This window comes from Leptonychotes weddellii, chromosome 14 (genome assembly GCF_054177405.1).
Source record: "Leptonychotes weddellii isolate Sample4059 chromosome 14, ASM5417740v2, whole genome shotgun sequence".
NCBI lineage: Eukaryota > Metazoa > Chordata > Mammalia > Carnivora > Phocidae > Leptonychotes > Leptonychotes weddellii.
Window position 1 is genome coordinate 15,939,906 of NC_138382.1, and position 26,227 is coordinate 15,966,132.

The window sequence follows — 26,227 nt, forward strand, 5'->3', positions numbered from 1 at the left end:
TAGGGTAGCTCTATTTTCAACTTTTTGAGGAACCTCCATACAGTTTTCCAGAGTGGCTGCACCAGCTTGCATTCCCACCAACAGTGTAGGAGGGTTCCCCTTTCTCCGCGTCTGGATACTCTTTTGAGATTACATTGCCCTCCCTGAATTCACCTCGGCCCTGACAGTGGGAACCTAATTCTGGGTCTAGAGTCTTGCCTTCCACATGCTTCCTCTTACTCTCTCTGAATCTGCCTCTCAGAGCCCAGCAGTGGGGAGTCCAAGCTGAGGGTCCCATGCCTCTTCTCCTGGGGCTGCAACTTCACTCCACAATCACAGCCTCTGGGTTTTTGTACCCTCTAAACAGTCTCTCCTTGAATCGCTCTTGGAATATTAATCTACTTCTCTGACAGTGTGTTCAGTGTGGTGAGAGCTGGGTGTGGCTTCATATCCAACATTCGTTCATTCTTTCGACAGATATGTATTATAAACCTGTGTGTATCAAGCACAGAATAATTGATACTTTAATATGTTCTGATAAGGCATCACATTCAGATACTTTTCCTTTGGAAATAATTTACCAAGCACCCTGCACAAGGATAGTAAAGCATCGTATAGAATCTCTTACTTCTCAGGCTCATCTCATTCTCAGGGGCACACCTAATCAGACCCCATATTATCAGAGCCTTTAAGAAAAGAATTTCAAAATAATTATACATTTATAGAAAGTTGAAAAAAAAATACAGGGAGGTCCCACGTACTTTTCACCCAGTTTCCCCCAATGGTAACATCTTACATAACTGTAGTGTGGTATCAAAATCGGGATATAAAGACATTGGTACCATCCATAGAGCTTATTTGGATTTCACCCATTTTATATGCACTCATTTGTGTGTGTAGTTTTATGCAATTTTATTTAACTGCTACCACAATCAAGATACAGAAGTGCTCTATAAAGATACAGAAGAGGTTCCTCCCTGCTATAACCACACCTGTTCCTCTCCTCCCCACACTCACCTTTGGCAACTGCTGATCTGTTTTATAGCTCTATAATTTTATTATTTCAAGAACATTTTCATAAATAGAATCAGCATAATGCCCTGAGATGTATCCAGGTTGTGTATAGCATTGATAGTTCATTCCTTTTTATTGCTGAGTGGTATTCCCTGGTGTGGATGTACTACAAGCAATTTGTTTTTATTCATCTGTTGAAAAGTTTTTGGGTCATTTCCAATTTTTGCCTATTATGAATGAAATTGCTATGAACATTCTTGTACAAGTTTTTGTGTGAACAGGGGTTTCATTTCTCTAGGATACATGTCTGGAAGTACAATTGCTGGCTTGTATGGTAGGTGCATGTTTAGTTTTTTTGGTTTTGGGTTTTTTTTTCTGCTTTAGAAATTGTCAAACTGTTTTCCAGAGTAGCTATATCATGTCACATTTCCACAAAGAATGCACATATGAACCAGTTTCTCTGCATCCTCACCAGCATTTGGGGTTACCACATTTTTTTTGACCATTCTATCCGATGTATAGTGATATCTCATTTGTGGTTTTAATCTTCATTTTCCCAGTAGCTAATAATAGTGAACATATTTTTCTGTGCTTATATGCCATCTGTGTGTCTATTCATGTCTTTTGGCAGACTTTTGAGAGTTCACACAAATCTTTGTATCAATTCACCACCAGGGTTGAGAACTTGCTCACAAACTTCAGTTGGGTCCAATTTTGGGAGAACAATTTTCCAGAAGAATTATAAAAGAATATACAATATAATAACATTTCTGACACATCTCTCTTCACCAGTTTAGAGGAACAAATTAAGTTTACATCTCCTTTTTAAATGTTTTAAGTGTATGACATATAGTTGAATGTAATGAAACTCAATTTCCATGGTTCAAAATCGCCAAAGCTGATTTGCTTTAGGCTAAAAACATTTCAATTAGTATAAGAGAAGTCTTACTATACTTCCTTTGTAGTAATTTTATAATATTAAACAGATTTTTTGTTTTGGGGGAAAAAAAATCCACGCTCACTGTAAAAAAAAAAAATGACCAAAACTCTCACCATCTAAAGATAATCACTGTTATACAGATGGCCAACAGACACATGAAAAGATGCTCAACAGCACTCATCATCAGGGAATTACAAATCAAAACCACAATGAGATACTACCTTGCACCTGTCAAAATGGCTAAAATTAACAACACAGGAAACAATAGGTGTTGGCAAGGATGTGGAGAAAGGGGAACCCTCTTATACTGTTGGTGGGAATGCAAACTGGTGCAGCGACTCCAGAAAACAGTATGGAGGGTCCTCAACAAGTTAAAAATAAACTACCCTATGACCCAGCAATTGCGCTACTAGCTATTTACCCAAAGATACAAAAATACAGATTAGAAGGGACACAACCACTCCAATGTTTATAGCAGCATTATCAACAATAGCCAAACTATGGAAAGAGCCCAGGTGTCTATCAACTAATGAGTGGGTAAAGAAGAGGTGAGATATATATATATGTGTGTATATATATATATTTACACACACACACACACACACACATACAGGGGAATATTACTCAGCCATCAAAAAGAATGAAATCTTGGCATTTGCAACAATGTGGATGGAGCTAGGGTGTATTATGCAGTCAGATGCTCTACCCCTGAGCTATACCCCCACAGGGTGTATTATGCTAAGTGAAATAAGTCAGTCAGAGAAAGACAAATACCATATGATTTCACTCATACATGGAATTTAAGAAACAAAACAAATGAACATATGGAAGGGAAAAAAGAGAGAGAGAGGTTATCAAACCATAAGAGACTCTTAACGGTAGAGAACAAACTGAGCATTGATGGAGGGAGCTTGGTGGGGGATGGGCTAAATGGGCACTGGGTATTAAGGAGGGCATTTGTTTTGATGAGCACTGGGTGTTATGTGTAAGTGATGAATCACCAAATTCTACACCTGAAACCAGTTATACCCTATATGTTAGCTAACTAGAATTTAAATACAAACTTGAGAAAAAAAAAATCACTATTAACAGTTGGTGGTTCATACTTTTACATTTCTTTCTCTGTGTGTGTGTACATATATATTTATATAAATTCTCTGCACACTTAAAACATGTTTTAATTTATATTATTGGTATGATACTATTCTGTCTCTTTTCACAGCATATATTATTGACTTCCTTCCATATTAGTATAGATCTGCATTATCATTTTTTTTTAAAGATTTTATTTATTTGTCAGAGAGAGACAAAGCGAGAGAAGGAACACAAGCAGGGGGAGTTGGTGAGGGAGAAGCAGGCTTCCCGCAGAGCAGGGAGCCTGATGTGGGCCTCTATCCCAGGACCCTGGGATCATGACCTGAGCCTAAGACAGATGCCCAACGACTGAGCCACCCAGGCACCCCTAGATCTGCATCATTTTTAAAGCCTGCATAATAACCCATTGTGCGTGCGTGTACAATTAACCAGCTTCCCTATTGATATTGAACTTGTTCCAATTCTTTGCTGCTATAAATAATGCTTTAATGTTCTTGTGGCGATAGCTTTTTAAATTTTTGTGTTTTCTTAGAGTAAATCACTAGAAGTGGGATTGTTGAGTCAAAAGTCATATATATGAATATGTATGTATGAATATATCTATGTATCATAAATATGTATATATCAGTTTGTACATGTTTACAAACTGCCTTTTAGAAAGATTGCATCAGTTTACATTTTTACCAACACTGTCTGAGTAAAGTTCTTATACTTTACTCAACCTTTTACTTATATCTCCTTTTCAACAAATTTGTTTTTTTTTTTTAAGGGTTTGGAACATACAAATCCAAATAACTTTTAATTGTTTATAATTTTTAAACCATTAATTGGGATGGTAGCACAGGGCTTTGTGAGGCTGGGTCAGTAAAACTTCCTGTAGGACGGCCATCTTCTAGAACGGTTCCTCCAGGAGCTGAACGTGTTTGGGAATGTGGTCTGCTTCAGTGACTTTGCTATCTGGCCATCCAGCCTGCTCCCATAGTGCTGACCTCACATGGGGAATTGAGGTCAGGACAAGCAGTACACAAATGATATTTACTTGTGGACAGAGAAATTAATTAGGAGAAAAAAATGTCCAAGATAACTACCAGCATACCAAAACTTCAAAGATGGAAAGCTGTGGCTTGTAAAGTAAGCATAAGACAGCAAATCCTACTTGCAAAGTTAGGGATTTATTGGAAAGTTGGATCATATTGCAGTTAGGGTTCGCTCAAAATTTTTTTTTATATCTGATCAAACAATGTTTTAATTATGATCCAGAGGACAAAAAACGCCTTACACTGATACATTCCCAAATTTGAAACTTGGAACACTTTTTTTTGGGTAGTCCTTGGACTTATTTTTCAAGGTCCAACAGGTATTTGGTTTAATGGCTTAGTAAGTGAAATTATCTTTTACATGATGACATTACTATATTTTTGCTTACAAATTTTCTCAGATGGAGTAAGCAACAAGAGGACTGACTGTAAAGTTGTACCTTTTAGTAATTAGGAAATGTGTGTTCATGATATTGCACCTAACACTAGATTTCAGTTACAATATGCATCTTCTTATATATTTCTAAGACTTGCTCAGCAGAATTTTTCATTACTGTCAATGAAATGCTTGTAGTTCTAAATTTTCAACAGTTACACTCCTCTTTCATTCAATTCCAGAGGATTTTCTGGGATTATAGAAAACTAGTATGAAGTGTTTGCAAGCTATTTAAGATGTATCTTTGGACTGAGTTCTGGAGTTCTTGCACTTTAAATTTATGGTGCTAGATTTAATAGTGGAATTTGTAGCTTCTGTCTATCTGGCTTCTTCTAAACAATACTACAGTAGCAAAATACCTCATTATGGGCTTTTCCCTTTTCTGGGCATTTCAGCCTCTATCAGTTTCTATGTACTGGTTTCTATGTTAGTTGGGGGGTGGTAGAACAGAGTCAGTAAGAAGAGCCAGGTTCCAGCTCTGTTTCTGCAGAACATTAGTTATGTCACCTTGGATTGATCCCTAGCATCTCCGCTTCATGCTTGTCAAGATCAAGAGATTGAATTGGTGACAAAATAAAGACCCTTCAGATATGAAATTGTATGAAAATAATTTATGAACTCATGTAAAACAAGATTTTACACTGCTTTTTTGCCAGGCATTCTTACTTGCAAAGGCAAACCTTAAGCCTTAAAAAAAAATTGGGTCACTACATATGAAAAGTACTAAAATGATACAGGAATTAGCAGAAAGTCATCAGAGGCATTATTTATTGGTGACACCGTTAACCTTAAAAATAAAATTGCCAGTTATTTTACCAGCAAAAGATGGGTTTATTTGGGAACAGCAGAGAATTACAACGTAGGACAAGCAAGCTACCTCAAAACCGTAGGCAAGTCTAACAAACAAAAGCGAGATGCATTATTTTATGGAGGACAAACTTGGGAGGGGTTGTATTTTTTTTTTTAAGATTATTATCTATTGATTTGAGAGAGACAGAAAGAGCACGCAGTGGGGGGACAGGGAGGGGCAGAGGGACAAGCAGACTCCCCGCTGAGCAGGGACCCTGACCCAGTGCTTGATCCCAGGACCCTGAGATCATGACCTGAGCAGACAGCAGATCCTTAACTGACTGAGCCACCCAGTCTCCCCAGGAGGGGTTGTTTTTAACAAAAGTCATCTGGAGAGAAGCAAGAGTGCAGGGTGATGAAAGTTTCTCATCACCTAAGTTGCAGGGGTAATTGATTTCTTATAGGAGATGCAATGTGCCTCTTTCCCTGTTGGGTCCTGTAATTGATGATTCTTTCCCCTTGAGATTCTTCTGTTAAGGGTCTATAATTGATAATTCTTACTGTGATTGATATTGAGTGCTAAGGCTCCCTAGCTTCCCCTTCTAGCCTTGCCAGTCCCTTTGAGGGATCCCTTTAATGTTCAGGATGCACAGAGAAAAAGTTCAAAGTACATTCCTACATCTTAAATCCTTAAGAGGGTGGTGATTAATTATAGTTCTCCATACTTCATATCCAGCATCTCTGTGAGCTCAGGCATTTGGTCCCATTTCTTATATAAGACCAAATGGGGGTGGGAAGGGGCTGAAAGAGCTTTAATTATTATTTAGTCTAGTTAGGTCAGTCATTTCATAAGCCTCAAGGGTTGAGTCTAGGTATTACAGTATTTCTTGAAGGGCGCTCAGCAGTTTCTGGACTGGCTGACTCTAACTCTCAATCTGAAGGGGCTTTCTATGGGATGAAAGGAGGCTCCCTGTGAATAACGACCAAAAAGCGCCATATCAGATGTAGGGAAGGAGGGCGTGGCATTCCAACGCCGAGTTTACTCTTCACTGCCCTCGCCCCGCCTTCCTGGCACAATTTGCAGCTGGGTAAGTTAAGTCACCCGACGCGCATCCATGCCTCGCGCTTCGAGCACCGGGCGGGGCAGTTACAGGCGTCCAGAAACAGGCCGGCCGGATGCAGGAACCTGTAATAATGTGTGTGGGGGGGCTCCCTAGGACCCTGCCTTGAGACGCCTGCGGCCTGACCGCGAAAGGACTGGAATCCGCCCACGCCTGGCTCAGGTGCAGGTCCTACTGGTCCGCGTGCGGGGCCGCCTCCACTGTAGGGCGACGGGCGTTCCCTGGAAAGTGTAACCGCCGCGCCCGGCCCCGCCCCCATCCCGCCCCCGCCGCCGGTCCGGACACCGTGCGGCCGGTGAGGGCGGGGGTCGGGGAAAAAACTGGCGGCTCCCTTCGTTTCTCCCGTTGCCTGGTGACGAGGAGGAGGCGGGGCCAACGAGTAAAAAGAGGCGGGTTCTGCACGGAAGGGGCAGGCGTCAGAGAAGCGGCCGCGCAGCCGCCCTTGCTCCTCTCCCGCAGGCGCGCCCGGGTCGGCGCCGTGCTTTGCCCACGCCCTGGAGGCCGCCCTGCGCACGCGCGGAGGGATCGGCCGCCTCCGCCCCTCGCAGGGCTCGCGGCGGGGCTGCGTGTCCGGCGTCCGGGCAGATATAGTCGGAGTCGCCCGGCAGCCGGTGAACCGAGCGGTCTCGAGGGAGGGAGCGGGAGGTCAGGCGCTGGAGGAAGGACCGCGGGGGGGCGGCTGCCGTGTCCACCGCTGCTGAGGAAAATGGTGTTCGAGTCGGTGGTCGTGGACGTGTTGAACCGGTTCTTGGGGGACTATGTGGTGAACCTGGACACGTCCCAGCTCACCCTGGGCATCTGGGGAGGTAACGAGACCGCCACCGCCCCTCTATCTCGTTTTCCTCCCGGGCCCTGGTTGCCGGAGCCCGGCTTTGCTTTCTCGGGGCCTCGGGCCCCTCGCCCGCCCGGCGCCACCACCTGCCGCCGCCTGCCTCGGGGTTAAATTACGTAAAGCCAGGCGGCGGTTCCAGGGCCTCTGCCCTCAAGTTGTTTGTATTCTGGCGGGAGGGGGTTGGGGTCGGGGGTGCGGGATGAAAAGTCCCCCTTTTCCGAGCCGGGCGGCTGAGGGGACCCGCGACGGACTCCGAGGGCACCCGCGACGGACTCCGAGGGCATGGGGGGCGGATCGTGCCCAGGCGACCTTCTCTGCCCGGCTCAGGTGTGCGGGGCGTAGGGGAGGCCACGAGACGCCCCCTGGCTTGGTCCCATCCCTGTCATGCTGTACCCCCTGGGGTTATGACGAAGGCTCGGGAGAGCCCACGGAGTGGCGCACGTTGCCTCGCACGTGAAGGCAAGGCGCCGGCGACCGAAGACGCCCTCTTCCTTTCCTCCTTCCCCAGCCCGGGCGTGTGGCTAAACCGTGGTGTCTGCTCGGCTCCCCTTTCTGGCCACCCGGGCTGGATTCGGGTTGCTGGCCTGGCTTCTGCTGATAACAGAAAGCGAAACTCATGTGCCCAATCAACTCAGATGGTTGGCTGGCTATTTTCCGTTCACAACCTGACCAAGGAGCGTGTCACGTTTGGGATTTTGTGGGTCAGAGTGATTTTTTTTTTTTTTTTTTTTTTAAGAAACTAGGTGCGTTGTGCAACGTCTCAGACCTATAAAAGACGGGGGTGAAACGTGCCCTTAGGTTGGTTAGATGAAGGACCGAAACTTTGTATCCCTGTACTCTGGTGCGCTACCTTATTTGGAGCGTCATTATTAGTGCTTCCAGCTGTATTCTGCCCTTCTTTATTTTAAGCACCCGTTGTAGATTGGATTCCTTTTGCGTACGAAGGGAAGCTCCTAGGCCAAAGTTAGGGTTAATTTTTTATTTTTTGGACTTAACTGTTAATATGCACACACTTTCAGCCCTCTTCTAAGATACTCATTTATCTTGATTTTTCTCCTTTATGAAAGAGTGTGAGTAGATAATTAGTTTGATAGAGATAACCTCTTGTTAACTGCAGTTGGTATCTAGTACCATGATAGAGTCAGACTGCAAGAACTAGGGACATGGGGGCTAGCTCTGCATCTCTGACCTGTATCAGAAACTTGAAGATTGTTTTATTCTGCTTCTCATTTGCGGAGTAAAAATAATACAATTTGTCTTCACACACCTCAGAAGGAACCTTGAAAACATTTTGTGGTGTGCTTTGATCTGCAGTGGAGGGTTGCTTCTGCGTTCAAGGCGGAGGTTTGTGTAGAGTGTGATTTATGGGTGAATTTATTTAAAATTTGTATACAGTAAAATTCACTCATGTATGGTTCTGTCTTTCTTGACAAGTGCAATGTCAAGGAATGTATCCACTATCACAATCATGATACCAAAAAGTTCCAGTAGGGTGCCAAAATTCCTTCTGCTTCCCCTTTTCAGTCCACCCTTTCCAGTCCCCATATCTCCTGGCAACCACTGATCTGTTTCCATCCTTAGAGTTTTTTGTCTTTCCTAGAGTGCCATATAAATGGAAGTATATGGTGGATAGCTTTTGGGGGTCTGACTGCTTTTACTTAATTTCACTCCTTTCACTTCTTATGTAAAATGAATTTGAGAGTCACCCATGTGTTGTATGCATCAGTATTTCATTCCTATGTGTATATATTCTTTCATTCCTATATTTTTGAGTGGTTATTTTTTGTGTGGATGTGTTAATAAATGTTTGATGGTTTCCCCTTCTGGCCATTATGAATAGAGCTGTTAATAAACATTCATGTACAGGTTTTTGTGTGAACATAAATTATCTCCCTTGGGTTAATACCTAAGACTGGGATTGCGAGGTCTTATGGTAAATGACCATTTGATTTCTGTGAAACTCTGGAGCTCTTTTCAAAGCGGCTTTACCATTTTGCTATCTCAGCAGCATTGTATGAGTGCATAGTTGCTCTACACCTTTACTAGCATTTGGTATTGTCATTTAAAAAATTTTTTTTTTTAGCCATATTCTAATAGGTATATAGTTCTAAAGTATTGGTAGTTTTAATTTGCATACCCTTAGTGATTAAAGATGTTGAGCATCTTTTCATGTTCTTTACTGTTTGTATAGTTCCATTGGTGAAGTGTCTGTTCAAATCTTCTGCTTACTTTAAATTTTTCTATTGAGATTTAACTTACATACCATTAAGTTCACCCTTTTAAAAACATTATTTATTAATGTAGTTCACATACAATGTTAGTTTTAGGTGTATAACAGTGATTAAACAATTCTGAAGGTTATGAAATGCTCACTATGATAAATGTTGTCACCATCTGTTGTCTTACAGCATTATCACAGTATTTACTGCATTCCATCTGCTGTACTTTTCCTCTTGAATTTACCCTTCTAAAATGTACAGTCGTTTTTTCATGTAGTCACAAAATTATGCAACTATCACCAATTCCAGAACATTTTCAACACCCCCAAGTAAACCTCATATCCATACCCATTAGCAGTCGCTCAAATTCTCTCCTGATCCCCCGGACCCCACCTCCAGCAACTACTAATCTACTTTATGTCTCTGTGGATTCACCAGTTCTGGGCATTTCATTTATATGCAGTCATGCAATGTAGGTGGCCTTTTGTTTCTGGCTTCTTAAAATTATTTTTTTGAGCTTCATGTTGTAGCGTGTATCATTTCTTTTTATGACTGAGCAATATTCCATTGTATGAATAGATCACATTTTGTTTATCCATTCATCAGGTGATGGTCATTTCAATTATTCCTACTTTTTGGCTTTTATGAGTAATGCTGCTATGAACATTCATATATACAAGGTTTTTTTTTGTTTTTTTGGTTTTTTTTGTGGGCATATGTTCTAAATTTTCTTGGGTGTATGCCTGGGGTAGAATTGCTGAGTCATATGGTAACTCTGACTTTTTACAAACTCTTTATTGAAGTTATTTTCTTATTGTTAAGTGTTGAAAGTTCTTTACATATTATGGGTATGAGTCCTTTGTCAGGTGATTTGAAAATCTTTTCTTCTATTCCAGTTCTGTCTTTTGCAAAGCAAAAGTTTTAAATTTTGATCAAGTCCACTTTAGCAGAAACTTTTCATGAGTCATGCTTTGGTGTATCTATGAAATCTGCCTTCCCTGAAGTCACAAAGATTTTCTCCCATGTTTTCTTGTAGAAGTTTTATAATTTTATATTTAGATTTCTGATCCATTTTTGTATAAAGTGTGGTATAGGTTGAAGGTTGATGTTCATTTGTTTGCATGTGGATGCAAATGTCCAATTGTTGCAGCACCATTTGCTGAAAGGAATATCCTTTCTCCATTGAATTATTTTTGCACTTTTGTAAAATATTGGACTTTATATTGTATGGGTTTATTTTTGGATTGTAATCTGTTTCGATACTATGTGTGTCCATTCTTTCAGCAGTACCACAGTTGTCTTGATAACTCTAGCTTTATAGTAAGTCTTGAAATCAGGTAGTATCATCCCTCTATGGTGTTTATGAAATTTTTTAAAAACATATCAGTGTTTTATGTATAGAAGTTGGTTATATATTGATAAGTGAAGCTTCAGATAATAGCTTTTAGTGCTTAAAAATCCTTTTGAGAATTTAAAAAGCAGTAATTTTGATAAACTTAAAAATATTGGAAAATTTCAATAATAGAAACTAGATGCTGCTTGGGAAAATTGTTAAAGACTTAATATTTTTATGGTCTAATGTTAGAAGGACCTATTGGTTTTAAATATATGCTTTTGCTAGGTGTCTGTAATAATCCAGCTGATTTCACTGTTAGCATAATTAATAGTGTTAATTAGTATTCAGGAGTTCACATGGATGTTTTCAAACCTGGTAATTGGTAGTGCTCTGAAAATTTGTTTCTGAGATGATTTTTTGGAAATTAGAATCAATTTTTTCTTGGAAACATTGTTATATATGAATGAAGAGTTCCTAAAAAAATCTATGTAATGTAGCAGAACAGTCCTATTATAGTGGGCCCTACAGGAAGTAGGCTGAGTGCAGGAAGAATCTATTTTGTGAGGGGGAAAGAAGCCTTGAACTTTATCTCACACTCTTGGTGAATTTTGATGTTGGTATACTTTTTATGCACTGCTATTTATAATTCTCCACCCTTTTTATATGTCATTAGGGAGGTAGTAGTACTTCATAGACAGTTCTGAGATTCATCTGCCAACTTTTCTAAGCAATCTAGAATTTCATGTTTCCATCAAGATCTAGCATCAGAATCAGCCATATGTGCTTGTTACAGATACAGATTTCTGAACTGCTGTCCAGAGATTATAATTCATTTATGTGAAGCAGTACACCAAAATCTTTTTTTTTTTTTTTTTAAACAAATGATAGAGGATTGTGATGCACAGCTAGGTGCATTTTTAGAGTACTTTCAGGGCAAAAGTATTAGAAATTCAGTGGCAGAAGCAGTGTGATAGAATTATCATTTGTAATGCAAGGAATACCTGTACTTTATAGCTCTTCCTTCTGTAGTCTTCTTTCATCTCTTTCTCTCTTGTTTTCTTTAAAATTATAAAACTCCTAAATTTGCAGGGTTTTGTTGTTTGTTTTTGTTTTGTTTTGGTGGTGGCTGTTACACCCGACATTGTTATATAACATTAGAAACTTGGATTTCTTGGTTTTGTTTTTTTTACCTAGGATATTTTGTTTTTGAAATGTTGCTCTCCCAGTTTTCTCTTTTTTTTTTTTTTAAAGATTTTATTTATTTATTTGAGAAAGAGAGAATGAGACAGAGCACATGAGAGGGGGAGGGTCAGAGGGAGAAGCAGACTCCCTGCTGAGCAGGGAGCCCGATGCGGGACTCGATCCCGGGACTCCAGGATCATGACCTGAGCCGAAGGCAGTCGCTTAACCAACTGAGCCACCCAGGCGCCCCTCCCAGTTTTCTCTTTATAGTAGACTTTAATGTGCAGTGGCTTCCTATTGCCTACCCCCAGGATACCCCAGGGGCTTTGTAGGAAGATGAAGACTCAGGACACAATTCCTTTCCCTCTTCAGCTTCATTATTTTCCATAATTTTATCTTCCATATCCCTATTTGTTTTTTTTTGCTTCTTCCATTCTCATTGTGATTCCATCCAGTCGGTTTTGCATCTCAGTTACAGCATTTTTTATTTTGGCCTGACTAGTTTTTAGGTCTTCTCTTTCTGCAGCAAGGGTTTCTCTGGTGTTCTCTGTGCTTTTTTCAAGCCTGGCTAGTATTTTTATGACTGTTGTTCTAAGTTCTTGTTCAGATGTATTGCTTGTATCTATTTTGAGCAAGTCCCTGGCTGTGGTTTCTTCTTGATCTTTCTTTTGGGGAGAATTCCTCCATCTTGTCATTTTGGCTAAGTTTCTGTCTTTTGCATGTTATGAAAGCTTGTTACGTTTCCTGCTCCTGAGAGTAATACTGTATTTAAAAGGGGTGGTACTGTCCAGGGCCTGGTGCTTCAGGAAGTGTTTTCTGTTGTACGCTGTGTGCCCTCTCCTGCTCTGTTTTGGCTGCCCTTTCCCACAGGTCCGTCTCCTCTGTAGAGTTCTTCCTTGCTTGCAGTGGGAAGTGTTTGGGTCTTTAACTAGGTGTGCTTTGATTTGTTTATTAAGATAAGCCTCACAGCCACCACATTCTCTCTAATTGTGCAAATTGTTTTCTTAATCTTCAGATCAATTTCCTAGTTGTTCGAAATGATTTGATGCCAAGCTAGCTATGTTCAAAGGCCAAGGCAAGCCCAGGGCCCCCCCCACTACTCTGCATCTTAACTCTTTCCACTCAGGGCACAATTCCTAATTTGAAGGAGTCCTGTGATAGGAATATGCTGGGGGAGCCAAACAAATGTTTGTTGAAGTCTAGTGTTAATTGCTGATTCTAATTTCTTAAATATTATTTTTAGCTTTACGTTTTGAGAAACTTTCATAGAATGTTAGAGCTGAAAGGGAATATTTTATTATGGAAAGTGTTCAGAACTACAGAATGTTTCAAGTTTTTACAGTCCATATACCTACAACCTAGATTGTACTACTAACTATGTATTAATAGCTTTATTGAAATAATAATTGACATGGTAAAATGTACATATTTAAAGTCTACAGTTAGATTAATCTTGATATATGTATCCTCTTGGGAAACAGTCATCATGATCAACATAAGAGAAGTATCCATCCCATTTAAAAGTTTTTTTTGCCCCATATCCAGAGGCATCCAATTTTCTCATTTTGTTGTTGTTCTGCCATACATACCTCTATTCCTGGTTTGCTGAAAGTTTTTTTTTTTTTCCTTCTTCTTTCCTCCAAGAATGTGTGTTAGGTTTTATAAAATGGTCTATGTCTATTGATATAAGATTTCTCTTCTTCAGACTGTTGATGTAATGGATTACATTATTGATTTTTTTGAATGTTGAATGAGCCTTTCATACCTAGAATAAATCCCACTTGGTCTTGGTATATAATTATACATTGTTGGATTCAATTTGATATTTTGTTGAGGATTTTTGCATCTGTGTTCACTGAGAAGTAGTGGTCTGTAACACACACACACACACATACACACACACGCCCCGCCCCGCCCCGCCCTTGCAACTGGTTTGGGTAATGCTGACCTCCATAAATGAATTAGGAAGTGTTTCCTATGCTTCTGTTTCCTAGAAGCCATTGTAGGGGCTTGGTATCATTTTTTCCTTACATGTTTGGTAGAATGTTAGTGAAACCCATCTGGGCATTATGCTTTCATTTTTGAAAGATTATTAATTATTAAATCAATGTCTTTAATAGATACAGGCCTGTTTATATTTTTTTCTTGTGTGAGTTTTGCTGGAATATATCTTTATAGGAATTGTAACTTGTGGACATGTTTGTATTCCTTTATTATCCTTTTAATGTCTACTGGATCAGTAATGAAGGCCCTTCCTTTCATTTGTGATATTAGTAATTTGTGTCTTTTTCTTTCTTAATCTGGCTAGAGAGTTACCAGTTTTATCGATCTTTTCAGAGAACCATCTTTTGCTTTCATTGGTTTTTCTCTTGATTTTTCTCTATTGAATTTCACTGATTTCTGCTCTAATTCTTATTTTCTTCTGGTTACTTAGGATTTAATTTGCTCTTTTTCTAGATTCCTAAGGTGGAAGCTTAGATTACTGATTTTTGATCTTTCATCTTTTGCTTTTTTTAAAAAATATATCTTATTTGGAGAGAGAGAGCGTGCGCATGAGAGAATGTGCAAGTGTGAGCAGGGGAAGGGGCAGAGGGAGAGGGAGAGAGAATCCCAAGCAGACTATGCGCTGAGCACGGAGCCAGAGTTGGGGCTTCATCTCACAACTCTGAGATCACGACCAGAGCTGAAACCAAGAGTTGGTTCCTCGAATGACTGAGCCACCCAAGTGCCTCTTTTCTTCTTTTCAAATATATGTATTCAGTGGTAAATTTCTTTCTAAGCCTTGATTTTGCTGCATGTCCAATTTTGAAAACTAATTTGATTGAAGATACTTTACAGTTCCCTTTGAGATGACTTCTTTGGCCTATGTGTTATTTTAAGTTAACATTTATTAAATCTTCAGATATTTTGGGACTTTCTAGCTTTCTTTTTGTTGTCGATTTCTAGTTTAATTCCATTGTATGAAAGCAGATTTTGTATGACTTTTATTCCCTTAAATTTGTTAATGTATGTTTTATGGCCCAGAGTTTGGTTTACTGTGGTGAATGTTCTGTGTGAGCTTGAGAAGAATATGTATTCTGCTATTTTGTAAGAAATGTTCTATAAATTTTAACTAGATATCTTTATTTTTAGTTTGTCTATGCCTTTATATTTAGAGTGGGTTTCTTGCGGACATCTTATTGTTGGGTTTTGTTTTGTTTTATCCACTGTGTCAAGTTTTGTCTTTTAATTGGTATATTCAGACCATTTATATTTGAAGTGATTATTGATAGGTTAGTGGATATCTATTGTATTTGTAGTTCTTTTCTCTTTCTTGCATGTGTGTCTTTGCTTTTTAAAATCTTCCCCCTTTTCTGCCTCTTCTGGTTTTGAGTATTTTCTATAATTTTATTTTTTCTCCTCTTCTAACATATCAGTTATACTTCTTTAATTTTTGGGGGGGGGGTTCTTGGAATTACAGTATGCATTTAAAACTAAGTCCAATCAAAACTACATTGCTTCATAGTAGTGGAAGGACATTATAAAGAGTTTTCCATTCCATTCCTTTTGCTCCTTATAACGTTGCTGTCATTTCACTTATCCATAAGCTATACTTACCCAATGCACTGTTGCTATTTTATTTTGAATAGTGTTCCATTAGATCATTAATAATGAGGAAAATAAAAGGCATAATTTTACCTTTATTCCTTTTCTAATAAAAAGGAATTGTAGATTCCTTTTAGATCTTGTAGATCTGGAGTTTCTGACCTATATTGTTTTCCTTCTCTGTGAAAACTTTTAGCATTACTTACTTTTTTTTTTGTTTTTGTTTACTTTTAGCATTTCTTGCAAGGGAGGTCTAGCAACAAATTCCATCAGTTTTTGTTTGAGAAAGTATTTTTTACATCACCACTTAAAAAATATTGTGGTAAAATACAACATAAAATTAATCATCTTAACAGTATTTTCACTTTTGGGTGTACAGCATATTGATTCAACAATTCTGTACATTACCCATGCTCACCCTCAGTATAGTCACCATCTGTCACCAAACATTTCTGCAACATTATTTACTATATTCCCTGTGCTGTGCTTTTCATTTCTGTGATTTCTTTATTTTATAACTGGAACTTTGTACTTAATTGCCTTTACCTATCTTGCCCATGCCCCTCCCCCCACATCTACCTTTCCTCTGGCAGCCACCAGTTTGTTATCTGTATTTAAAAGTCTGCTTTTTGTTTCTTTGTTTTGTTTTTTAGATTCCACATATAAGTGACATCATGGTTTTTGTCTTCCTCCGATCTATTTCACTTAGCATGATATCCTCTAGGTCCATCCATATTGTCGCAAATGGCAGGGTCTCATTCTTTTATATGGCTGAGTAATATTCTGTGTGTATATGTGGGTGGGGGTGTATATATCCATTCATCTGTTGGTGGACACTTGGGTTGCTTCCATTTGTTAGCTACTGTAAGTAATGCTGCAATAAACGGTGCATATATCTTTTAGAATTAGTGTTTTTGGGGTTTTTTTTTATAGTTTTCAGAGTACAGGTCTTTTATTCTTTTTGGTGCAATTGTAAAAGGAATTGTTTTCTTAATTTCTCCTTCTGTTACTTTGTTATTAGTGTATAGAAATTCAGTAGATTTCTGTATATTAATTTTGTGTCTTGCAAGTTCACTGAATTCATTTATCAGTTCTAATAGTTCTTTCGGTGGAGTTTTTAGGGTTTTCTGTTTACAGTATCACTTCTTCTGCAAGTATTACTTCTTCCTTGCTAATTTGAATGCCTTTTATTTCTTTTCCTTACCTGATTCCTGTAGTTAGGAGTTCCATTATTATGTTGAATAAAGTGGTTAAGAGTGGACATCCTTGTCTTGTTCCTGATCTTTGAGGAGAAGCTTAGTTTTTCACCAGTGAGTATGTTGTTAGCTGCGGGTTTTTCATACATGGCCTTTATTATGTTGAGGTATGTTCCCTCCAAATCTTTGTTTTACTGGTAATGGGTGTTGCATTTTGTGAAATTTTTTTTTTCCTGCATTTACTGAGATCATCATAGGGCTTTTATCCCTTCTCTTGTTAACGTGATATATCACACTGATGGATTTGTGAATATTAAACCACTCTTGTATCCCTGGAATAGCTTAATTGTGGTCAGTGATTTTTTTAAGGTATTGTTGGATTTGGTTTGCTAGTATTTTGTTTAGGATTTCTGCATTGGTGTTCAGTAATATTGGCTGTGGTTTTCTTTATAGTATCAGGGTGTTGCTGGCCTTGTGGAATGATTTTGGAAGTTTTCCTTTCTATTCTGTTTCTTGGAATAGTTTGAGAATAGGTTATTAACTCTTTAAATGTTTGGTGGAATTTACCTGTGGAGCCATCTGGTCCTACACTTTTGCTTGTTGGGAGTTTGTGATTGCTGATTCAATTTCATTACTAGTCATAGGTCTGTTCAGATTTTCTATTTCTGATTTAGTTTGGAAGATTGTAGTTTTTAGGAATTTATTGATTTCTTCTCAGTTGTCCAATTTGTTGGCATATAATTTTTCATTATATTCTCTTATCCTTTGCATTTCTATGGTGTCAGTTATTTTCATGTTAGCCATTTTTTAGGGTACAGTTCAGAGGCATTAAGTGTATCCATATTGTTGTGCAGCTATCTCCACCATCCATCTCCAGAACTCTTTTCATCTTGCAAAACTGAAACATTGTACCTGTTGAGGAGTAACTACCTATATCTCCTTCTTTCAGCTACTGGCACCTATTATTATATTTTCTATCTCTATGAATTTGACTCTACTAGGTACCTCCTATAAGTGGTATTATATAATGTTTGTCCTTTTGTGTTTGGCTTATATCATGTATTAGGGTAATGTCTTCAATGTCCATCTGTTACAGCATATATCAGAATTTCATTCACTTTTAAAGCTGAACAATATTTTATGTATATATCACATTTTGTTTCTCCATTCATCTGTAAATAGACACATGGGTTGCTTCCACCTTTTGGCTATTGTGAATCAGGCCCTACAAACATCAGTGTGCAAATACATTTTTGAGTCCTTGCTTTCAAATGTTTTGGTATATACCCACAAGTGGAATTGCTGGGTATTTCTTTTTAATTTTTTGAGGAAGTGTCATACTACTTTCCAGATGTACCATTTTACATTTTCACTGACAGTGCAAAAGGTTCTAATTTCTCCACATTCTCAGAAACATTTGTTATTTTCTCTTTTATTCGTAGTAGCCATCCTCATGGATGTGAGGTACTATTTCCATTTTTGTTGACTTGCATTTCTCTGATGATTAATCCTGTTGAACATCTCATTGGTTAATGGCCATTTTATAGGTCTTTGGAAAAATGTCTTTTGAAGACCTTTGCCATCCTTTAATTGGGTTGCATTTTTTTTTTTTTTTTAGTAGAGTTGTAGGCATTCTTTATATATTCTGGATATTGACCGTTTATCAGGTATGTGATTTGCAAGTACTGTTGCCTTTTCACTGTTGATAATGCCCTATGATGCATAAAAGTTTTTAGTTTTGATGAAGTCTAGATCATCTTTGTGTTGTTGTTGCCTGTGCTTTTCAGTGTCATATCCATCCAAAAGAAATCATTGCCAAATTGACTATCAGGGAATTTTTCACTTACGTTTTCCTCTTAGATTTTTATAGTTTTAGATCTGAAATTTGAGTCTTTGATCTACTTTCAGTTAATTTTTGGATATGGTTTATGGTAATCTAGCTTCATCTTTTGCATGTGAATATCGTTTTCCACTGTTATTGGTGACATTTCCAAATTGAGTGATCTTGGCAGCCTTATCAAATTCATTTGCCTATATATGTGAATATTTATTTCTCAGCTCCCTGTTCTTTTCCATTGGTCTGTGTGTTTGTATACTGGTGCTACACTGTTTTGATTACTATGTTTTGTATTAAGTTTTGAAATCAGGAAGAGTGAGACTTCCAGTTTTCTTCCCCCCCACCCCCCACCTTCTAAAAAGATTGTTTTAACAGTGGGGGTATCCCTTGTGATTCCACATGAATTTAAAAATGGATTTTTTATTTCTGCAAAAAATATTGGGATTTTAATGTGGATTACATTGAGTCTGTAGTTTGCTTTGGGTAGTATTGTCATCTTAACAATATTAAGTCTTGCAGGCTATGAACATGGGATGGATGTCTTCCTGGTTATGTATGTGTGCCTTTAACGTCATTCAGCAGTGTTTTATAGTTTGAAGGTACAAGTCATTCACCCCTTTGGTTAAGTTTATTCCTAAGTGTTTTGTTATTTTCCATGCTATTTTAAATGGAATTGTTTAATTTTTATTTTGGACTACTTACTGTTAGTGTAAAGAAGCACAACTGATTTTTGTGTTTTGATTTTGTATCTGGCAACATTGCTGAAATCATTTATTCTAACATGCTTTTTTTTGATGGGAAATTTAGGGTTTTCTTCATATAAGATTATGTCGTTGGTGAATAGAGAATTTTACTTCTTCCTTTCCAACGTGGATGCCTTTTATTTCTTGTCTAATTGCTCTGGCTAGGACTTTCAGAAGGTGGCAAAACTGTACATCTTCATCTTGTTGCTGATGAGAAGATTCATTTTTCACCGTTGAATGTGATGTTCATTGTGGGCTTTTCATATGTGGCCTTTGTTATATTGGGGTTGTTTCCTTTTATTCCTAATATGTTGAGGGTTTTTGTCATGAAAGGGTATTGAAATTTTTTGAATGCTTTTTCATTGAGATGTGGTTTTTTTTCTCCCCTTCAATCTGTTAATGTGGTGTATTGCATTGATGTTCTTATATGAAACCATCCTTGCATTCCAGGAATAGTATTGGGTTGTGGTGTATAATCCTTCTAATGTGCTGTTGAATTTTGTTTGCTAGTATTTTGTTGAGGTTTTTTTGCCAATATTCATTGGGGGTAATGGTATCAGATTCATGCTGACCTCATAGACTGAGTTTGGAAGTATTTTCTTCTCTTTAGTTTTTTTGGAAAAGTTTGAGGAGGATTGGTGTTCTCAAATGTTTGGTAGAATTCTCCAGTGAAATCATCTTGTCCTAGACTTCTGTTGTTGGGAGGTTTTTGATTAGTGAGTAAATCTCCTTACATATTATAGGTCTGTTCAGATTATCCATTTCTTGATGATTCATTAGTAGTAGGGTATGTTTTTCTAGGAATTTATCCATTTCATCTAGGGTATCCAGTTTGTTGATGTACAGTTGTTCATAGTACTTTCTTAAAATCTTTTCTCTGTAAAATCGGTAGTATGATTCCTTCCAATATTCCTGATTTTAATTGTTTAATTCTTCTTTCTCTTAGTTTATTAGCTAAAGATTTTTGAGGAACCAATTTTTGATCTCATCAGTTTTCTCTATTGGGTTTTCTGTTCTCTATTTTAATTATCTCTGTTCTAAACTTTATTATTCTTTCTGGTAGCTTTGTGCTTAGTTAATCTCTATTTCTTTAAGGTACAAATTTAAGGTGTTAATTTGGGCTATTATTTTTTAATGTAAACACTTACAGCTGTAAGTTTTCCCAGCCAGGGCTGTCTTTGCTGCAGCCTATAAATTTTGGTATGTTGTGCTTTCATTTTAGTTTTTCTTAAGTTTTAAAGTTTTTCTTGTGATTGCTTCTTTCTCGTGATATCTTCTAAGAATTTCAATCTCTTAAAATTCAGATTTTTGTTGTTGTTGTTTTTGCCTAATACATGACCTGTCCTGAAGAATGTTTCATGAGCACTTGAGAAAATTGTGTATTCTCCTCTTGTTGAGTAGAGTGTTTCATATATGTTTTTAAAATTCAGTTTGTTTCCTTCTTAATCTTCTGTCTGGTGATTCTATCCATTATTGAAGTTGTGTGCTGAAGCCTCCTACCATTATTGTAGAGCTGTTTCTTCTTATCTGTCAATATTTGCTTCCTATTGTGCTCTGGTGTTTGGTGAATATATGTTTACAATTGGCATGCTATGTTTATAATTAGTGAATTGACACTTTTATTATATGATGTCCCTCTTCATCTCTTATAATAGCTTTTGACTTACAGTCTGTTTTGTCTAATATGTGTATAGCCATATCTGGTCTCTTATTATTTGCTTGGGAAATCTTTTGCCATTTTTGCACTTAAATTTTAACTATGTTCTTAGAGCTATAGGGGCATCATGTTTTGTTTGGTTTTAAGTACATTCTGCCTGTGTCTTTTGAATGGGGAGTTTAAACTGTTTACATTTATTTCTTTTCAAATTTTTATTTAAATTCCAGTTCACATAGAGTGTAATGCTAGTGTTAGGTGTAGAATTTAATGATTCATCACTTATATGCAACACCCAGTGCTCGTCACAAGTGCCCTCCTTTATCCCCACCACCTATTTAACCCATCCTTCTGCCCACCTCCCCTGCAGTAACTCTCAGATTGTTCTCTATAGTTAATAGTCTGTTTTGTGGTTTGCTCAGTTTTTTTTTATTTATTTTTTACCCGTTTTCATCTGTTTTGTTTAAATTCCACACAAGAGTGAAATCATATGGTATTTGTCTTTCTCTGACTTATTTGCTTAGTATACTACTCCCTAGCTCCATCCATGTCTTGCAAATGGCAAGATTTCATTCAGTTTTATGGCTGAGTAATGTTTCATTGTATATGTGTATATATATATATATATGTTTATATGCATATAGACACACACACATACACATATACATACACCATATCTTCTTGAACTGTTTACATTTAAAGTAATTACTGATAGGAAAGGCTTACTATTTTCATTTTGTTAATTTCTGCATGTCTTATAACTGTTTCATGTTTTAACTTTCTTCCTTTGTGTTCATTTTTTTTGTGACCCTTTTTGATTTCCTTATTTCCTTTTTGTATATTCTGTAGATATTTTTTTGTAGTTCTGTAGGAATTACATATAATACCTTAACGTATAAGAACGTATCTTAAACTGATACCAACTTTAATCCCATACAATAACGTTACTCTTTTACGGCTTGCCTTCCCAACTTTGTTATTGATGTAACAGATGACATTTTTACACATTATGTACCTATTAACATAGACTTAAAATTCTTAAGTTCTTTTGTTTTTTAAATGAAAGAGTTGAATTTAATTTAAATTTCAAAAATAGAGAATAAAAAATGGAGTTACAAAGTAAAATTATAATAGTAGTTTTCATATTGTCCATGCACTTGCCTTTCCTGGAGAACTTTATATTTTCATATAGCTTCGAGTTACTGCCTAGCATCCTTTTTTTTTTTAAGATTATTTATTTGAGATAGAGCATGTGCATGCACATGAGTAGGGGGAGGGGCAGAGGGAGAGAATCTTCAAGCAGATTCCCCACTGAGCACAGAGCCCAATGTTGGGCTCATCCCATGACCCATGAGATTGGGACCTGAGCTGAAACCAAGAGTCAGACACTCAACTGACTGAGCCACCTAGGTGCCCCATGCCCAGCATCCTTTCTTTTCAACTGGAAGGACTCTGTTTAAGATTTCTTGTAAGATAGATCTGTTAATGAAGTCCCTCAGCTTTTGTTTATCTGAGAGTATCTTAAAAATTTTTTTCCTAATTTTTGAAGTAGATATAATACTTTGTTGAATAAAATGTTCTTGGTTGACTTTTTTTTTTTTTCTCCTTTCACCACTATAAATATATCATTTTCTGTAAGGTTTCTGCTGAGAAATCCACTGATAGTCTTTTTGAAGATCCTGTGTAGATGTCAAATCGCTTTTGCTTTTAATACTGTTGATGATCATGTTTCTTGGTTGAGATTCTTCGATTTCTGTATACGTATCTTTCCTCAAATTTGGGAAAATTTTGGATGTTACTTCAACTAAGCTCTCTGCCTCTGTCTTTCCTCCTTTTGGGACTCTCATAATGCATATTGATCCATTGATCCATAATGCATACTTACTTATGTCTCATAAGTCTGTTTCCCTCGGTTCACTTTTTTTTTTTTTTTTTTTGGCCATCACTACATTTTCAGATGACCTATTTTCAAGTTTATTTATTCATTCTTTTGTCTGTTGGAGTCTGCTTTGGATGTTCGCTGGTGAATTTTTTAATTCAGTTATTCCTTGTACCTTTGTCGGGGAATGTGTGTGTTTTTCTCTGCTTTTTTTCAAGATTTTTCTTTTTGTTGGCCTAATTTACATAAAACATTGTATAAGTTTAAGGTGCACAACATTATTGATTTGCTACCATTATATATTGCAGTATGATTATGATGGTAGCTTCACTAACATCTCTATCCTGTCACATAATCATCATTTCTTTTTTGTGGTGTGAACATTGAAGATCTAGTGTCTTTGCAACTTTGAAATACATAGTACAGTATTGTTGATTATAATGCACTGTGGTGTGCATTAGATCTCCAGAACTTAATCATCTCCTAGTTGCAAGTTTGTATCTTTTAACATAATTTCCCCAGTTCCCCCACATCCTAGCCCCTGGTAACCAGGATTCTACTCTCTGTTTCTGAGAGTTCAGGCTGTTTAGATATTACATATAAACAATACCATATCGTATTTGTCTTTCTGTGTCTAAGCATAATGCCCTCGAAGTCCATCAGTGTTGTCATAAATGGCAGGATTTCGTCCTTTCTCATGGCTGAATAATTTCCATTGTGTGCATTTATATCAATATCATATCTTTATCCATTCATCTGTTGATGGACAGTTAGGTTGTTTCCATACCTTGGCTATTGTGAATAATGCTACAATAAACATTGGAGTGCAGATAATCTTTTCAACATCCTAGTTTTTTTTTTTTTTTGCCCTATGCCCAGAATAGGTATTTCTGGATCATATTCAAGTGTTTTATTGTTTTGTTTTTGTTTTTGATTTTCTGTAGTTTGATTATGATATGCTTAGTTGTAGATTTTTTTATTTCCCTGCCTTGTGTTCTCTTAGTTTTCTGGATCTGTGGTTTGGTGTTTTTATCATTAATTTTGGAAATTTCTCAATCATTACTACTTCAAATATTTATGTTTCTTCTCTGTTTTTCCTTTTGGTATTCCTCTTATGCATATGTTACAGCTTTTACAGTTGTCCTACAGTTCGTGGACATTGTTATTTTTTCTTTTACTTTTCTCTTTGCATTTCAGATGGGGGAATATATATATATATATGTATCTTGAAGCTCACTGATACTGGATCTTACAAATTTCCACTTGTTCATTGCAAGTATATTTAAATACAGTTTTTTTTTTTTTGCATATTTGTATTTTATGCAGCTTTACTAGAGTCCTGTTATCTGTATAATTCTGATTAAAATGTTTGTTTACATTACAGTGGGCTATAACCATTAAGGTCCTGGGATCAAGCCCTGCGTTGGGCTCCCTGCTCAGTGGGAAGCCTGCCTCTCCCTGTCCCACTCCACCTGCTTGTGTTCCCTCTCTCGCTGTCTCTGTCTCTGTCAAATAAATAAAAAAATCTTAAAAAAAGAACAAGGACATCTCATAACCCACTTTAAAAAAATATGGATAAACATACAATCTTAGACTAAGTTGAAGAATGAGGGTGAGCTAATAAGATTACAGATTATTTTGTTTTCTGTTATGCACATTATTTATAATTTTTCTTTCATTTATAACATTTAAGGATGAAGTATGCCTTTTTAAAATGAAAAATATTTTAATATTTTAATTTTACTTTTTAAATCTTTTTTTAGGAGCTGTGGCCTTGAAGAATCTTGAAATTAAAGAAAACGCTCTGGTAGGTTTTTGTTTTTGTTTTTTTTCCTCTTAGGCTCTATTTATTTTAGAGAGTGTAAGGTGGGGAGGGGGAGAGGGAGAGAGAATCTCCAGCAGATTCCCTGCTGAGTGGGTAGCCTGACGCATGGCTCATTCCCATGACTCTGAGATTGTGACCTGAGCTGAAATCAAGAGTCAGACACTTAACTGATTGAGCCCCCAGGCATCCCTTTGGTAGGTTTTGAGTATAAAAAATGTGTAATGTCAGAGCATTTATAAATAGGTAGACCTCTTGATTTACTTTATCATCTTAAATTATTCAAGCTTTGAGAAAACTTTTTGAAAATAATTTTTGCAAAATGGATTTTACAAAGTGGACTTTTCATCTCCTTAAAACCACAAACTTGTAATTTTCCCTATTTAAAAATATTCCTAATTCTTTTCTTTCTATATGATTTTAAATGGTTAATTGATCTTTCTAATAGTTCTCAAGTTTTGTTTTTTTAATACTGTGGTAATCATTTTTTTACCCAAGAATTCAGTGATATTAATTACATTTATGATGTTGTACAGCTATCAACCAATATCTTCTGTAACTTTTCCCTTAGGTCAAAGGGAACCCTATAACCATTAAGAAATAAGTCCCCATTCCTGTTCCATGTAGATCCTTTAGCCTCTAATCTACTTTCTGACTCTGAATTTGCCTATTCCATGTAGCTCATGTAAATGGAATCGTGCTATGTTTGCCATTCGCTGTTCAACATATTTCACTTAGCATAATTTCTTTAAGGTTTGTCCATGTCGTTTGTATCAGAACATTACTTCTTTTTGTGGCTGCATAATATTCCACTGTATCTATTAGCAACATTTTGTTTATCCATTCATACATTGATGGATACTCCAGTTTTTTCTGCCTTTTGGCTCTTGTGAATAATGTTGCTGTAACATTGGCAGTAACATGTCTGTTCAGTTACCTATTTTCAGTCCCTGCGGGTAAATGCCTATTAGTGGAATTGCTGGATTTTATGGTAGTTTTATGTTTAGCCTTTTCAAGAACTGTCACTCTGTTTTCCATGGTAGCTGAACCATTTTATATTCCCATCACCAACACATGGAGTATCCAGTTTCTCCACATCTTTGCTAACATTTACTTTTTAATGTTCTTTTTTAAAAAAATTTAAGTGTAATCTCCCCAATGTGGGGCTCAAATTCATGACCCCAAGATCAAGAGTCACATGCTCTACTAACTTACCCAGTCAGGCACTATTTTTTGTTTTTTGATAATACCTGTCTTAATAGATATAAAGTGGTATCTCATTTTGGTTTTTCTTAGCATTTTCCTCATGACTAGTGAGATTGAGCATCGTATTATGTGCTTTTTGGCCATTTTTATATGTTCTTTGGATATGTCTATCGAAAATTGCTGATTTTTTAAATCATGTTTTTGTTTGAATTGTAATTCTTTAAGTATTCTTATTTTCCCTTATCAGATTATGATTTGCAAAACTTACCCCCATTCTTTGTGTTGCCTTATGCCTCTGTTGACTGTGTCCTTTGATGTACTAATG

At 37.2% G+C, this 26,227-nt stretch overlaps 1 protein-coding gene across 3 annotated transcripts in view; it reads left to right on the forward strand.

The window, feature by feature from the left end:
* The first annotated feature begins 6,933 nt into the window (after positions 1-6,933).
* VPS13A (vacuolar protein sorting 13 homolog A) overlaps positions 6,934-26,227 on the forward strand; it is a 262,998-nt gene continuing 243,704 nt past the window's right edge. For all 3 annotated transcript variants that reach the window (XM_081804091.1, XM_081804093.1, XM_081804092.1), the window contains exons 1-2: positions 6,934-7,217; positions 24,638-24,681. In XM_081804091.1, coding sequence (XP_081660217.1) covers positions 7,118-7,217; positions 24,638-24,681 — 144 coding nt within the window. In that variant the 5' untranslated portion in view covers positions 6,934-7,117. The remainder of the gene's footprint in view (positions 7,218-24,637; positions 24,682-26,227) is intronic.